At 55.4% G+C, this 15,425-nt stretch overlaps 1 protein-coding gene across 3 annotated transcripts in view; it reads right to left on the minus strand.

The window, feature by feature from the left end:
* Runx3 (RUNX family transcription factor 3) overlaps positions 1–15,425 on the minus strand; it is a 57,333-nt gene that overhangs the window by 18,681 nt on the left and 23,227 nt on the right. For all 3 annotated transcript variants that reach the window (XM_063235786.1, XM_063235787.1, XM_003471323.4), the window contains 2 exons: positions 6,884–7,155; positions 4,865–5,021 (listed from right to left, as the gene is read on the minus strand). In XM_063235786.1, coding sequence (XP_063091856.1) covers positions 4,865–5,021; positions 6,884–7,155 — 429 coding nt within the window. The remainder of the gene's footprint in view (positions 1–4,864; positions 5,022–6,883; positions 7,156–15,425) is intronic.

The following is a 15,425-nucleotide window of genomic DNA, read 5'->3' on the forward strand; positions in this document are numbered from 1 at the left end:
CCCTCTGCTTCCTTCCTTCCTCTGAAGTCACTTCCCTCCCAGGTCTCTCCCTTGAAGCAGCCAGGCATTCCCTGGGGGTGCAGGTGGAGGTATCCCTGACTTCTGAAACCCCCCCCCAGTCCCACCCCGCTTTCCAGCCCCTCTTTGGCTCTGGGCCAAGCTGATGGGGATTGTAGGTACCACGGGGCCCTAGTAGCCTGAGTCTAGACACGAAAGACCAAAGTGTGTCCACTCCCTGTAGCAGCGGCCTGGTCACAGCTACACTTCTGGATCTGAACTGAAAAGTCCCCTCCAGCCTTTTCCTGGTCACTGTATTTCAAGGAGGAAATTTTAGGACTGCAGGTATGGCTGAGTGGCACAGAACTTGCCTGGTAAGCACCAGGCCCCTGGGTTCCATCCCCAACACCAAAATAATAAAAACAATGATAAAGTAGGCATTTGAAACTTGACCTCCGTGGGGAACCCTTGGCAGGCCAGTGTCGGGAATAGGAAGAAAACCTGCAAGGGCACTGCCCCCAGCCTCGAACTGAAATGCTGCCTGTCTTAAGCAGGAGCTCAGGCTGCAAACTGCACAGGTGTTCCAGGCTGCATCTGGGGGAGGGACAGACATTTACACCTGGTGGTCCTTTCAGACTTCTCTAAATACCTTTTATGCTTGTCATGGTCATCGTTAGGAGCCATTCTTAGATCTTGTTACTTAGTAAGTTAAACAAAGCAGCACATTTGCCACAGCTTTTTATGCATTCTGCTGTTTAATGGAGCTTCTTCGCACACTGCAGTCGTCTGGGTTTTATTTCTGATGGAAGCGGCTCAATCCGTAGCTCACAGGGCTCCCCTCTGCCTGCTTTCTCCAATCCCTGCGCTGCGTGAATTTCTCCCTTAGTGCCCATCATTTTTAATAATCCAATTTATTTATTTTTCTTTGTCTTCCTCTACTAGGCTCCAAGCTGCGTTGGGGGCCAGAATTTTTGTTGTGTTCATTGTGTCCCCAGTTCAGAGAACAGGATCTGGCACATAGCAGGGACTCAACAGCTATCTGTTAACTGAATGGAGAGCAGAGATGACAGCTCACTTTTTACAGAGGAGCAGGGAAGTGACGAGGTCATACAGCGTCCAGGTAGAGCCCAGAGGGGTTTAGAATGTGTGGTAGGCTGCCTAGAGACCTGTTCCCTCGGAGCGTGAAGCCACCACCCCTATAAGGTAACAAACCACTCACCACCCCTGAGGTCACCAGCATGCCTCAAAGCTTCCCCCATTCCCAAGTACCTGAAGAGAGCGGAGAGGGTGTCAGGAGGACAAGGTGCCAGGAGTGCAGAGCAGGCAGGCGGGAAAGGTAGGGACCCCAGGAGTGGGAGAAAGCCTCGCTTCTCTTTGCCCACCACCCCATCTCTCTTGGCCTCTTGGAGCAGGAAGTTGAGGACAAAGGAGGTGGACATCTCTGCAAAGAGCCTGGCAAATGTGTCCTCAGCCCCGAGTGGAGCCCAGGGACTTTGGACCAGTGGGCTCTGAGGGCTGGTCCTGCTGGAAGGAAACAGGTGCTGCCTGGGGCACAGAGCAGCCCCAGACATTCCTGCAAGGCCCGGGCCTGGGCCAACTGGCAAGCTCAGCTAGGTCAGAAGGGGTGGCTGGGCCGCTATGAGACAAGCACCACCCACAGTGCTACACAGGTCTCAGGGGACCTCTGGGCTTTCTCAACATTGGCCAAGATGCCATCTAACACTCCCCCAAATAGTGGTTCCTCTGGCCTGCACTTCTCACCTACAGTACTAATGTTCCTTTCTACTCAGTTAATGACAGTTCAGGTGCTCACACGATTTGCTTAGACTGGTAACCATCTCCTACAGGACAATTTGGGGGTTAGAGGTGGTGCACTGTCAATGAAACACTGGGGTGGCAATGTTGGTGTTAGGGTAGCCACATGGCAGGGGGCAGGGAGGTACAAAAGCCCAGGGCTGCACAGGGCCAGCCAGAATTCTTCCTGGGGGGGGGGCTGGATCTTATCAAAATTCTCTAATCCATGATGAACATAACTCAGTTTTATATTACAAATGGCAAAGTTTTTGGCACTTTTAGTATCTATTCAATTTTCCAGCAGGAAAGACAATTTTACTTAAATCTTGGGGCTTGGTAGGGTCCACCTTGGAGAAGTAGTCCTGTCCTGATGTGCACTATATATTAGTCTGCTTTTTCCTCCATAGCAGCTACAGAATCACATCGGTTTTGAAACACTAAGTAGGTAGATTATAGGACTCTATAAATGTCACTGTTGGGAAGTAAAGGGCAAAACAGTCACAGTGTGAAAAGCGCTCTGGCCTGGCAGGGTGGGACCCTGGGTCCTGATCCCTAGGGAGATAGCCATGACTCAGTTTCCCCTCCACCCCTTCTTAGCTCACACACAGTGTCACTGTAAGAACCCTCTGGTGTTCCTAGGTGTCTCTGTTGGAAAGCCATTTGCCTGGAATTCAGACAGAACGGCGGAGGGAGGTAGAGGAAACAAGCAGAGGTGTCTCCCTAATTTTTTAGTACCTGTCAAAGAGTCAGAGGAGGGTCGTGAGTCCCAAACCCTGACTTGTCTCAATGCTTAGTGTTCTCAGGTGGGACTTTCCTGCAGCAGGACCACACCACAGATGGACCTGCACCCTCCTGCCCACTGCCAGCCTCCTCACCTTCCCACTCAGCACCTCACACCTTCTGGGTTTCCCCCACCCCCGCCCAAACCGCATCTGTAATCAGAGAATCAGTGACTGTCACCGCTCAAAGGGACCTCAAAGGCCTCCTCCAGTCCCAAGCATTTGAAGTAACAAAATCTTTAACTTGTATCCCGGTTTCAGTATGTGCCACCTGATACACCTTAGCTCTCCCCAAATCTCATGAGGGAAGTACCATGATCACCACCACTACCGGGTTTCACAAACAAGAAAACAGGGGCGGGCGCAGAGAGGTTAAGTCATTTGCCCAGTGTCTGTCATCCAGCATGCCACTAGCAGAGCTGGGGCTCAAACCAGGGGAGACCAGTTCTAGAGGTCAGACTCTTATTGGCCGCTCCTGAGTTCAACAGGCACTGGCAGCCCCTCCCATTTGGTCTTCTTGCTGCTTCCCAGGCCCAGTGAGACTGCTGAGTGCTGGGATAGGACGTGGAATGGTCTGTAAACTCAGTCCCTGCAATCCCAGCGTCAGCCTGCTAGCTCTGCTTTAGGGGACGCTTTGGAGACCTAGCTCCCTCCCTGGGGCAGTCGGGATGGGCGCGGGACTGTGGGCTTGCAAACCACGAAGAAGGAATCATTTCCAGGGCTCAGCCAGGCCATAGGAGGTCTCGCTAAATCAGAGAATCTCATCTCTTCTCTTTCTCCCATCGCACTCTTCCCAGGAGAGGGGGTAGCTGGGAGGGAGAAGGACGCACGAAGTTTCCCGATGCCTTGCAGAGCTCCTGGGACGCTCTTTGCCTTCTGCCTGCCTCACTGGGCTCCTGGTGACCACAGCAGCCCCCAACACACACCTGGGCCAGCCTCACCCACCTACTGTCAACCTGCCACAGTGACTCCCCACTGGGGCCAGGGCTGAGATTAAGTTGCAAAGAGCCGGAGAGATTGGGGATGACAAAAGGGGCTTGCAGACTAATTAGGAGCAGCAATGAAAGCTTAATTCATAAAAGCAAACATTTTCCATCCATCAACCTGCAACCAGTTAAGGGCACCGTTTGAAAGAAATCTGTGCATGGGGAAGGGAGCCAACAGGAACAGGAAATGTTTGAAAGAATGTAAACTATTTCAGTTTCATAAAAAGTAACAAGTAAACAGTTATTACATGCAAATAATGCCCTGGTTTTAATTAATGCTGAAAAGTCAAAATATGTTTGACATTTGTATGTATACACTGAGCGGCTGGAGAGGACACAATGGTGCCCAGATGCCCGTTAGGCAGCAGGCTGGCGGCTCCAAGGGAACTAGTGCCTTGAGAAGCCTTGTTTATTGGTGATGAAAAGTACAATTCTGCTCCAGCCGGCAGCCCCAGCCCTGAGTGCAGTCTGGAAGCCAGGGCACTCAGCTCACTTCTTTAAGCCAGGCAGAGGGTGTCTGGCGCTGGGGAAGGGCGACTCCTCTGGTTGGCCACTTCTGGCTGGTCTTAAAGGGCTAGTGGACCCCAAGCTTCTGTGCTGCCACTGGACGGGGTTTCCAGGACTCCTCCGCCCAGGAATTGAATGATGATGGGTTTTGGGTCTCAACAGCCTCCCACTCAACAGCCCCTGGCCACAGCCAGTGTGGCGTCTGGTGCTGCCTTCCCGCTCCTGCGGCAGCCGCTGCCGCTGCGGGGAGATCAGACAGGCGGGGCGGCTACCAGCTTGCCTCTGGGGCAGGAGATGGCAGCCCTAACACAACCCACACTGCATTCATCTCTCTTCTGAACCACATTAGGGCCTGAAGGGTTTCAGGAGACCACAGCTGGGGGAGGAGCCCTCAAAGCCAGCAGAGATTCTGCCCCTGGGAGAGAGTGGCTAGTGTGCTAAACACCAAGGGTTCATTCTCTGAGCCCTCGGCCAAAAGACTTTCAAGCTCCCCTTTCTGAGCTTGTTAATTCATGATCTTCTCCCAGTATCTTTTGTGAGACTAGAGGTGCTGAACTGGGAAAGGGGCAGCACGGAAGGCATCTGCAGTTTCTGGACCTGGGAGAAAACTGTCTTTTTCATGCAAGAGATTATTAACTGCCTCACATCCTCAATGAAGTCAGTAACACTCTAAAGGATGACAAAGTGCTATTTTAGAAAGATCGGGATCTAAAGATCTGTTTCTCGACACCAGATTCCTTTGCCCACCTGTGCCATCACCAAAATACCAATGTCCAGGGGCCAGGTCTCCCTCCCACTCACCTCGCCCACTGCGGCCCACAAAGCGAAGGTCGTTGAATCTGGCCACCTGATTCTTCATGACGGCTGAGGCGTTGCGCAGTTCAGCAGAATAGTTCTCGTCATTGCCTGCCATCACAGTCACCACCGTGCCATCTGGCACATCCCCCAGCGCCACCACCTGAGGACACAGGGAGAAGGGGACAGCTTAGAAAGGCAAGAGAAAGAGGGGAGGGGCTGGATGGGCAGTTCCCCTAGGTCCCAGGCGCACTGCGGATTTTTCAAAGGCAGGGAGAGAGAGAGGCTTAAAAACAGTGAACATCTTCCCAAAATAGCACAGAAACAAGACGATGCAATCTCTACCTTCCATTCCCAAGTCCTACATCAACTAGTTAGACTGTGTCCCAAGAAATCGTCCTTTCAATTAAACGAAACTAAGGGCAGAGCAGTGAATTAGCTCAGTCACTCAGAGATGGGACGCAGTTCCTCCGTTCTCCTCCACTACCACAAAAGAGGAATCAACATGCTCCTAGCAACCACGTCTCCAAGTAAAAAGAATATCAACAATAATAACAGGACTGCCCCTTGAACTCCATTCATGTAAGAGCCCTGTGGCGTATGAAATTTGGCCCTGAAATGTAGCCCAGGCCCAGTTTATTAGCCTCTGCGGAGCTTGAATTCGTTATGCAGAGAAAATGCAAAAAAAAAAAAAAAAAAAAAAAAAAAAAAAAAAAAAAAAACCTCCTGTTTTGAGAGAGGTCAGTCCAGAAAACCCCGGTTAAGTAGGAGGGAGCTTCTGATCAGGAGAATGCACCTGCTGAAAACTGCACAATGGGTGGAGATGCCCTCCACCCGCCAACATCATCTCCCCTGGCTCCTACCCCAAGGAGCATGAGGCAGATGCCTTCTGAAAAGAAATCAGATTCTAAATAGAGTCACAGCCATTTAAACGTGGCCACCGCGTGCAGGGGCTGGGGATCCAGATGGTAAAAATTTCAAGGAGAAAATGTTTGGGGTCTGATTAAAAAGGCCAGATTTCCTGTCAACATCCTGTCTTCTTTTAATTTCAAAGATTCCTTTTAAGCTCCAAGTGACAGTAAAACCTCCGATCTGACGATTACAGTCACACGGGCTTCCTCCCCTCCTCCCCGGGAGACACCCCCCTCCCGCTGGTATTTTAAGATGTCACCCGGGGAGACCTCAAAGAGCCACTAGTCCTTTTTTTTTCTTTTTAATTCAGAGTCGTCTTAATGGGGGCAAGGTCGGTCTCAGCTGCCAGCAGTCTCCTTTTCCAGGCACCTTGAGCACACCACCTCCCCAGCCGCTGGCCTTTCCTGCCCTGCCCTTTCTCGCCGCAGCTGTGAGGTTTAGGGGAAAACCAAGGCGTTTTTCGTTTCATCTCGCTGCCCACTTTAAAAAAATGAAAATGAAACGCTCGCGTACTCCTTGACATTGAGAAAACTACTCGTTGAATGACTAGGGGCTGCCAAGAGTGAAAACAACCATAATCTCAGCCTGTCATTCTGGATGCAGAATATCCTGGCCGCAGCCTTTCGGAGTGGAGTGCGGTGCCACCACCCCAGCCTCTGGTGGCTCCAGGGAGCAAGTCAGAAGCTGGAGCTTGAGGGTGTGAGCAGGAAGTGCTGAAGCTGCGCAGGAGAGGTGCAGCAACGGAGGCTAGGCCCAGTTCACCCTCTGCACCCCACCTTCGCTGTAATCACTCTGCTCCCGGGATCTTCCCCTGGGCTGCTCCCAGGCCTGGGACCGAGAGAGCCTGGTTAGGGGAAACGAAGCCTCATCCTTCCGATTCCGCACCAATTTTCCTGTCTAGGGCTCCACGAAACCCAGGTGGAGGGGCGCAAAGCCCCTCAAAGTTATAGGTTGGGGCGCATCTAGGAGGGAACTTCGGAATCCGCACTCAGAGCGCGGAGTGAGGCCGCAGCAGGGAATCAAGCGCGTCCTTTCCACAGTCCGCCGAGGCCCTGGCTGCTGCAGCTGGGACGCCAATGTGCCCGCCATCCCCGCCCGGGGCCCCGCACTCACCTTGAAGGCGACGGGCAGCGTCTTGTTGCAGCGCCAGTGCGAGGGCAGCACGGAGCAGAGGAAGTTGGGGCTGTCGGTGCGCACGAGCTCGCCCGCGTGGTCTGCCAGCACGTCCACCATCGAGCGCACCTCGGGCCGGGCGCGCCCGCCGGGGCCCACGGCTGCCTGCGCGCTCAGCGCGCCGCTGTTCTCGCCCATCTTGCCGCCGCCGCCGCCGCCGCCGCAGGGGAAGGCCGTGGAGGGAGGTGTGAAGCGGCGGCTGGTGCTCGGGTCTACGGGAATACGCATAACAGCGGCCGTCAGGGCGCGGGCGGCGGCGCGGAGACCTCCTCGGCCGCCTACGCCACGAGACGCGGGAAAGCAGAAGCGGCGCGGCCGGGCCTCGGCGCCTTCGCAGGGGGCGGCGCCGGGGACGCTCGCACGGGCTGGGCCCGCCGCGAGGCCGCGCTGCCCCGACGGAGTCGCCCGCTAGCCCCGCATCCCGGGCGCGCGGCCCTTCGGCGGCGGTGCCGGCCCGCGGTGTGGCCCCGCGGGCTGTGCCGCCGTCGCCCGCTCCGCAGCCTGCGCGGCCGCCCCACCGACTCGGCGGCCGCGGCCCGAGAGAAATCCCGGAGAACCGAGTGGCGGCGCCGCGGCCGCCCGCGCGGGGTTAGTACCCCGGGGCCCGCGGGGCGGGGCCGCGCGAGCGACGCGGGGCGCAGCCAATTGGAACGCCAGGCGCGGCACCTCCGCAGCCCGTGGGGGAGGGCCACGCGGAAGGTCCCGCCCCTCCGAGGACACCCGGGGTCTCCGGCCCCCGCGCGGTGTCCGGGTCGGGTCCTGGAGAGTTGAAGCAGCCCGGGCCAGTGGTGGACACGGGTGTGGAAGGTTCCCTGGCCTTTGTCCCAGGATCGCACCTCTCTCTAGGACAGGGCCCCCACCCTTCCTTCCCTTCCCCTCCGGCAGCCACCGGTCTTCCAGAGCGCTGGCTGCGTTGGGCGAGACATGCTGGGACCCTCAACTGGGCACCGCAGGGCCCCTAGGCCGGTGACACCGCGCAGGGGGCGGCCCCAAAGAGTTCTCTTGCTTCTTTCACCCCGAAAACTATTTTGACCCCAGAGCCTCGTAGGCGCCCGGATGCCACGTGCACAGCCCTTTGCCGCTGGGGTCGCAGCGCTGATGGCCCCCTGCGTCAACCTGGAGGCTGATGGAAGGGAGTCCCCCGCGGGCCTGCAGCCTGCTGGGCTGGGCTACCCGGTTCCTCTCTGCCTTGCCCTCAGAACGAGTTTCGGGATCGTGCAGGCCTCGAGGGAGGGATCATTCTTCGTGGTCGCGGCCCATGATTGTTTGAAACCGTGGGGAGGCCTTCAATACGCGTGCCTTCTGGAGTTTTTCGCCACGCATATAACGATTATCTGGGTTGGCTTTTTTTCCCCCTCCACACATGTAGCCGCCGTCCTGCATCGTGGAAGAGGACACAGACAAGCAGAAAACTGCGGAGTGGCTGGCATGTTGACTCCGGCTTCCAAAGACAGAATTCTTATTCTCCATGTGGATGACAAGTGGTCCCTGGGCGTCTAAGCCCACGTCTTTTTGGACCATGCGTTAAGGCAGCGCTGCAGGGACCTGAAGACTCTGCTGGACCCTGCCTGCTGCGATCTTGGCTGCAAGGCCCAACCGTTTCAGGCTTTATTACAAACAGCACTCCCCTCTCCTGCTTCCGAGTCGCAGGAGAGGAACCGGAAAGATCAGACTCCTATTCACCGGGAATCTTGGGAATCTTCGATCCAGATGCGCTCCCTGGATGCAGGAGAAACGAATGCAGCGGTGTCTCCTCCCACATTGGAGTCTGGGCTGAATTTTCGTTACGGAGGTGTTCGACAGGTGCCCAACAGGGAATTCCAAGGCTGAGGGGCAAAAGCAACCTAGGATCCGACGGTGTGGGTGAAGTCTCGCCTGGATTTCACCTCTCGCTATTTCCAACGAAATCAGGCCCCAAGTGCACACCAAAGGGTCAGGCTCGGGCCCAACCCCGACCACCCGGAGAGCCGGCTTTACCCAACGCTGGGCGCTGGGCGTAGTGCCAGCCTCTCAGGTCATCGTGCAAGCAGGGACAGGGAGTGCTCCTTATGGCCTTTTCAGCAAAGCCTCCTCTTCAGAGCTGTCGCCCCGCGGCTAAGGCCCTCAGAAGCGCTGGCTGGAGCTGCAGAATCTGAGAAAAGCAAGGGACTCGGCCTCTGTGTGCACTGGCTATGGGAGCTTTGCAGGGAAAAGCCAGGCGGGCAGGAGCCTGGGCGGGCCACCCATGCTGTCCTGGAGCTGCTGTGTGGCGGTGACTTGCGGTCTGTAGTGTTTGTAAGTTCGATTCATTGAGTGGTTTCTGTTTATATCCGCGCCCTTTCCTTGTCCCTCCGCCTGATTTCTCCCTCTGCCTGATTTTTTTCCTCACCCGTTTTCAAACGGGTTTCCAGGATATGGGACTCTTATGGGCCCTGGCACCTGGCAGCCCTCGGGAAAGAGCCCGCAGTTCACGGTCGCCAGAACCTTGGAGACCCAAAATTCTCGACCTTTGAGCCCCCAGCGGGGGGGTCGCGTGGCTGCTGGCGAAGGAGGCTTGGTAGCAGCCACCGCTAGTTGGCGCCCTGAGTCCTGCCAGCCGCGGAGGTGCCGGCCGTATCCCATGCACAGATGTGCGCCAACTGCTGCCCCGCTGTCCTGGCACAGCGGGCCAAATCCTAGGAGTTGCGTCCCTGTCCGATTCCGGGACATCCGTGCGGCAACTTCTCGGACAAGCAGATGGCTTGGTGTCAGACGAAAGGTCGCCCTCCCCACTTTGAATGGACAGGACTGGAGGGACCTGCACCCTGCCACTGGCACTACCTTCTCCCCGCCAGGAGTGCAGTCCCTTTCTCCCATTCTGGAGGCAGAGTAGGACCCACAGAACTGAGCAGCTGGTAGTCAACTTCCACTGACACCCCGTCTGCTCCCTCCCGCTCCTGGACAGACAGCCAAGTCAACTGAGGAGGAGCGTGCCCACCATCCACCCTGGGCAAACACACTCTAACCTACTCACTCTCTGACTAGCTGGCTCCACGGCCATCTCCCGTGTCCCTCTTGTGCTGCAGGGATGGACAAACAGCCTCACCTAAGAGCATCCCAGTGAGTCTAAGGCAGCTGCAGGGGGATGGAAGGTGAGGACAGTCCCCTCTCCTGCCTCGGCCCAGAGCTGGGTACAGGGGACCCAGCTGAGGTCAGGATAGCCAGCTCCTTTGATGGTGGGGTGGGAGTGGAGGATTCATCTAGCAGTGCCCCCAAGTGCAGTCTTTACTCTGCCTGAGAGCTACCAAGGGTAGGTGTGATTCCAGGTAGTCCCCATGCCTGGAAAAGGATGGGGATCCCACAGCAGTACCTGACAGGGGAGAAGGAAGCCCAGGAGAACCTTCTAAGAGGTTGGTGGGCTGTGGAAGGAGCTTGGGTCCCTTTGACAAGCCTCTTCCCCTCTGTGGGCCTCACACTTCCCACCTGTGAAATGTCCAGCTCTCTTTGGGAGCTGCCAGGACCCAGTGCCTAGTCTATGGCTGGAGAGGGCTAGGACCTGCCTCTAGGTGGAGTCAGCTCCAGGAGGTTCCTTCCAGTCCCCCCTTTCCCCAGCATCTCCTTGTCCCCTTCCCTTAGGTGCTCAGGCTCTCACCTCCCACACCCAAGCCCCACACCCAGGCAGACCCTTCCCTAGGTAGCAGCTGGGCCCCCTCCCAGCGGGTGTCTGTTTTCTTCTTCCCTCAGTCTGTCTGCAGCCCAGGCCAGGACTGTTCAGGACAAGTGTCTCCAGGCCAGCCTCTACTCCACTCTGCTCAGCACCCTAGAACTTGAGGGACTCTGAGCCTCAACTTCTCTTCTGTCAATGGAGGGCTTTCCAGTGCTCCAGATCGCCAAGGAGAGGACGAGGATCCCCCCTGGGAGGGAGAGGCATTGTGATTCAGTGCATTAGCATCCAGCAGTGGTTTGCTCCCTGACTTCAGATCTGTGTGTACACGTGCATTCGGGTATTGTATATGAATATAAATCACAATAGTATGTAACACATGGGTGGGCGAATATCTTGACATTGATCAGGGCAGGGTGGGAACCCAGTTCTGGGATCAGGATACAGAATGGATGGGGAAAAAAGTGTGGGTGCAGCAACTGTGCTTCTCTAATTACCGGGGGTTTCGTTTGTTGATTTAGAAAGAGCCCGACTTAAAGGGGAGAGAGAAGGGAGGGGGAGTGTGATGGTTGGCCCTCAGCTACTGCCACTGACTGGCTGTGTGACTTTCGCCAGGATCTGTACCCCTCGGAGTCCCAGCCAGGGCGGATAACTGAGCTGTGACCACTCACAGGTGTAGTGCTCAAGCTTTGCCCAGATCTGGTCCTCACAACAGTCCTCTGTAGTGGACTTTTACCCATTTACAGAAGGAGCGACTTTAGCCAAGGTCTGCTCAGATCTGCCTGGCTGGGGAGGAGCCAGTGAAAAGCCTGATTTGACTCACAATATGGGGAGCAGAGGATGGAGGGATCCCGATGTATGTATGCGCATCCCCAGCGCTGAAGCTGGTACATTGATGTGGGAAGGGCTCAATAAGCGTAGCCTTTATGCTGCTGTGGAACCAGAGGCGGTAAATGGTAAAATCTGTTTAGCAGCCGTGGACTTGGAAATGAGCAGACACTTGAAACCCAGTTGAAAGGCAGGAAGGGGTTGTCAGGGTCAGTCAGACCTGAGGTCCACCTCAGGTCCACCAATACTGCCCTCTCCTGCTCAGAGCCACCCTGATGAGACAGCAGGATCTCTGCAGCCCCCTTTTACAGATGGTAGCACTGAGCCAAACCACTGCCCAGCTGGAGCCTCAGATGGGCTTGCAACAGTTCTGCAGTTCTGAGGTGCGGGATGCCACCCCCCTGCTTAGCATCTCCCCACAGGCCTCTGAGTTGCCTTCCTGCCCTTGTAGAGTAACTTCCTGCCCCTGGAAGCTCTCTGGTGCGCTCCAGACAGGTTTCCTGCAGCCTCAGATGGGAACCCAAGGACCCCTGGGTGTGCTCAGGGCTTGGCTGCCCCCACCACACTTGCAGACCTGTCCACAGCAGGGGGTTGGTCCTGGGACCCGGCTTAGGGAGGAGAGGAGAGGAGAGGGAGGAGAAGGACAGAAGGAAAGAGAAAGTGCACACTCAGTTGGGTCTTTGTAGTATGCTCCAGGCTCCTCACCTCTTTCATTTGTAAATCGGGGAAATCTTTTTAGTGGACAATTGTGTAGTCTGTGGCTTTGATCATTATTCTACAGCCAATGAGTGCCCTAATACTCTGGATGCCTGCGGTGTTGCCGAGTTCCCCCTCAGTTGTAGTTCAGCTTTCTGGTGCTCTGCAGAGCAGAGATTGCACCTCTCCATTTTACAGATAGGTATGGCGAGACTCTGAGAGGAAAGAGCTTCCCAGAATCCAAACAGAACTCTGGACCTGCCTCGGCCTCTGCTGGCTGCTCACAGAGCTCTGACATCAGCAGCAGCAGCAGCAGCAGCACAGGTAGCCTACTCCGCATCACAGAATTGGAACTACAATCTGAGGACTCACCCACTGGGGGATAATGGGAGGGACCTCGGCACCTTAGACTGCAAGGGGGATCTAGGGAGGGGGCCTCAGCCCTGGCAGTCAGGGAGAGAAAGGCCCTTTGAATGGTTATCACCCCTCCTGTGTCCTGTGCTTTCTATTCACTTGTGCCTTATGATATTCTTGTGGGCTTGGTAGAGTTATCAGCCCTCCCCTTTTATAAGTGAGAAAACAGAAGCATGGGGAGGTTAAGTAACTTGTCCAAGGTCTCACAGCTGGGAAGCCGTGGAGCTGGGATTTCAACCAGGCAGCGGCCCCAAAGCCCACGTTCCTGGGCACTCTGTTCTCATGGACAAGAATCAGAAGCTTGAAGTTACCATCGTGGAACAGAATTGGAATCCTGGCACAAGAATCATGAGCAGGATTCAGAATTTTATAATGTCAATCAACAGGACCTGAGTTATCAAGTCTAAATTTCCACCCATCAAATGACAGGACCAAGGCCTAGGTGGGGAAGGATCTCACTCAAGGCCACTGCCTAGGCCAGGTTCAGGGTCTAAGGCACCCCACTGCAGGCCATCTCAAAACAACTGGTCCTGGGTGCCTTCCTGTCCTCTCCTCTCCTGGGCCGGCCCTCCTCTCCTCACCACCCACCCAGTGGCTCCTGGGCCCAGCCAGTCCCATTAGAGATTTTCCACCTCCCCAAAAAGGTCCTAATGACTGTCAGTCCTTGTGAAGCCGTAATGAATCTCAGAGGCCCATGGCATGGAAGAGAGCGGGCCTTGGCCTTATGCAGAGGAAGATTACGGCTGCGTTTCATGTGGTGGTGGAGGACCGCCTCACACATTCCTGCCAGCAATAAAAGCCACATGGCTTTCCAGCGTCGCCCTTGGAAAAGAAAAAATCGCAACCCTTTGCGGAAAGAAATCAACTATGTACTGTATGCATGGCATGAGATAAAAACGGAACAGAGTGAGGTGGAGAACAGTTGGTCTTTCAAGCTGTCTCAACAGCCACCAGGACTGGCTGAGCCCTGAGGTCGGGATCCCAGCTGCAGTGCTCCCCTCAGCCTTCCACCTGCATGAGTCTGAGTTGCCCTAGCAATCACCAAGGCAGGGCCAGCTTCCTGGGCATCGGGCCTTGCACACAACCCCAGCCCTCACCAGGATCCCAAACTTGGTCTGACACTCTGCCATCGCTGCCTTGAAATTCTTGGTATTTGTGGACAAAAGATCTGTATTTTCACTTGGTGCACCCCCACTGCCCGGTTACCATGTCTCTCTGGGTGCCTCCCCTATGCCCAGGCTGGGAGCAGGGTTTGCTGAGTACATGGTGCCTGCTTTGCAGAGAGGAACTTTAAAACAACCTTGTGAACTGGGCAGAAGTGGAAACTGAGGCTCAGCAAGGTGTCCATGTGCTAAGAGAAAGCCTAGATTTTAACTCAAGTACCCTGGAATCCAAAGTGAGTGCTCTTGACCGCTCTACACTCTGTGGATTTTGTCCTCATCATGCTGCAGGGGTGGCCCTGCAAGGCCAGGTCTTCTATGCCCAGACAGAAGGCACGGCTGAGGCCAGAGATATGAAGGCCCTCAGGGCCTCATGCAATCAATGGCAAATGGACAGGGCAGCAGGGGACCTGGGCCTGGGGCCACAGGGCTGGGAGTGTGACTGAGCTTTCTAACTGTTTGTGTCACTTGTGGATTGGTCAGCGCTCTGTGTACAGCACTGTCCTGAGTCCACACCCCACCCCCCCTTCATCCTGAATATCTGGAAGTCCTTCCTTGTGTCACTTCCGCTGCTTTGTGCCCCATTTTCTTCTGGAATCCTTGTCAGTAGTGATGCGGTTGCACTTTGTACTTTGATGAACTCAGAGGAGTTCAAATCCCCAATGAATCTAGAAAGTTCCACCTGAACAGACCCTAAGGACTGTCCTGCCCTGTAACCAAGCTGGGACTGGCGCTGTCTCCAAGGGCTGCTCCTCTGACCTTGCTGGGTAAGGCTGGGCAGTCTCTTCCCTCTCTGGGCCTCAGAACCCCCTTCAGGGAATAAGCACACTAGGAGGCCTGGCTGTCTTCCACATTCTGGGATTCTGCTCATATTCCCATCAATGGCTGGGGAAACTGAGGCCCGGAAGGGTTAGGGACTTGCCCCAGGTTGCACAGGTGTCATTGATACTGGACCCAACTCCAGGTCCCCAAGTCCAAGTTGACTGACTGAGGCTTAGGGGGAGGTCCGTTTCCCACCCTAATGTTCCATGGGCCTCTGGGAGCCCACTCAGGACAGTCAGATGCTCAGGTAACAAACACCACTCTCTTGCTAGGGAGAAATTCATGCCAACGGCAAATGATAAAGAACACCCAGTGACTCACTCAAAGGCTCCTGCCCACTGGCCCAGCTAGCCTTTGTCCTGCTATGTACCAGTTACGATGGCCCAAGGTTCCCTGATTGCTCAGGTTTAGAAGTTACCACAAGCAAACTGGGTATAGTGATACACAGCTATAATCCCAGCACTCGGGAGGCTGAGGCAGGAGGATCACTGTGAGTTGGAGGACAGCCTGAGCTACATAGCAAGTTCAAGGCCCATCTGGACTACAGATCAAACTCTTGTCTCAAGAAACTAAAAACAAAGTCATCACGAAGGGTCCTTTGTAGTTAAGTGAAATTCTCTGCTAGGTCTTAAAGGTTTCCCACACTTATTTGTTGAGACTTGATGCTTACTGTGGTGACATGGAAGGCAGGACTAGATGGTCCCCACTGGATCCTGGGCACAGAAGCACACACATATACATGCATGTGTACACAAGCACACTCACCCAGCACACATGCTCTCAGGCACACTCACACTCACTGGCAATGTGTGTGCACATATGCGATAAACCCACGCCGCGGCCCGCCTCACTGTGGGAGCTGACTGTGTAAACACAGGAACGTGTGTGTGGAGATGCTCAGCTGCTCAGAGCCGCGCCAACACGCAGAGACTCACTGGTG

This window comes from Cavia porcellus, unplaced genomic scaffold (genome assembly GCF_034190915.1).
Source record: "Cavia porcellus strain 051 isolate PalLab524CR breed Dunkin Hartley unplaced genomic scaffold, mCavPor4.1 scaffold_25, whole genome shotgun sequence".
Taxonomy (NCBI): domain Eukaryota; kingdom Metazoa; phylum Chordata; class Mammalia; order Rodentia; family Caviidae; genus Cavia; species Cavia porcellus.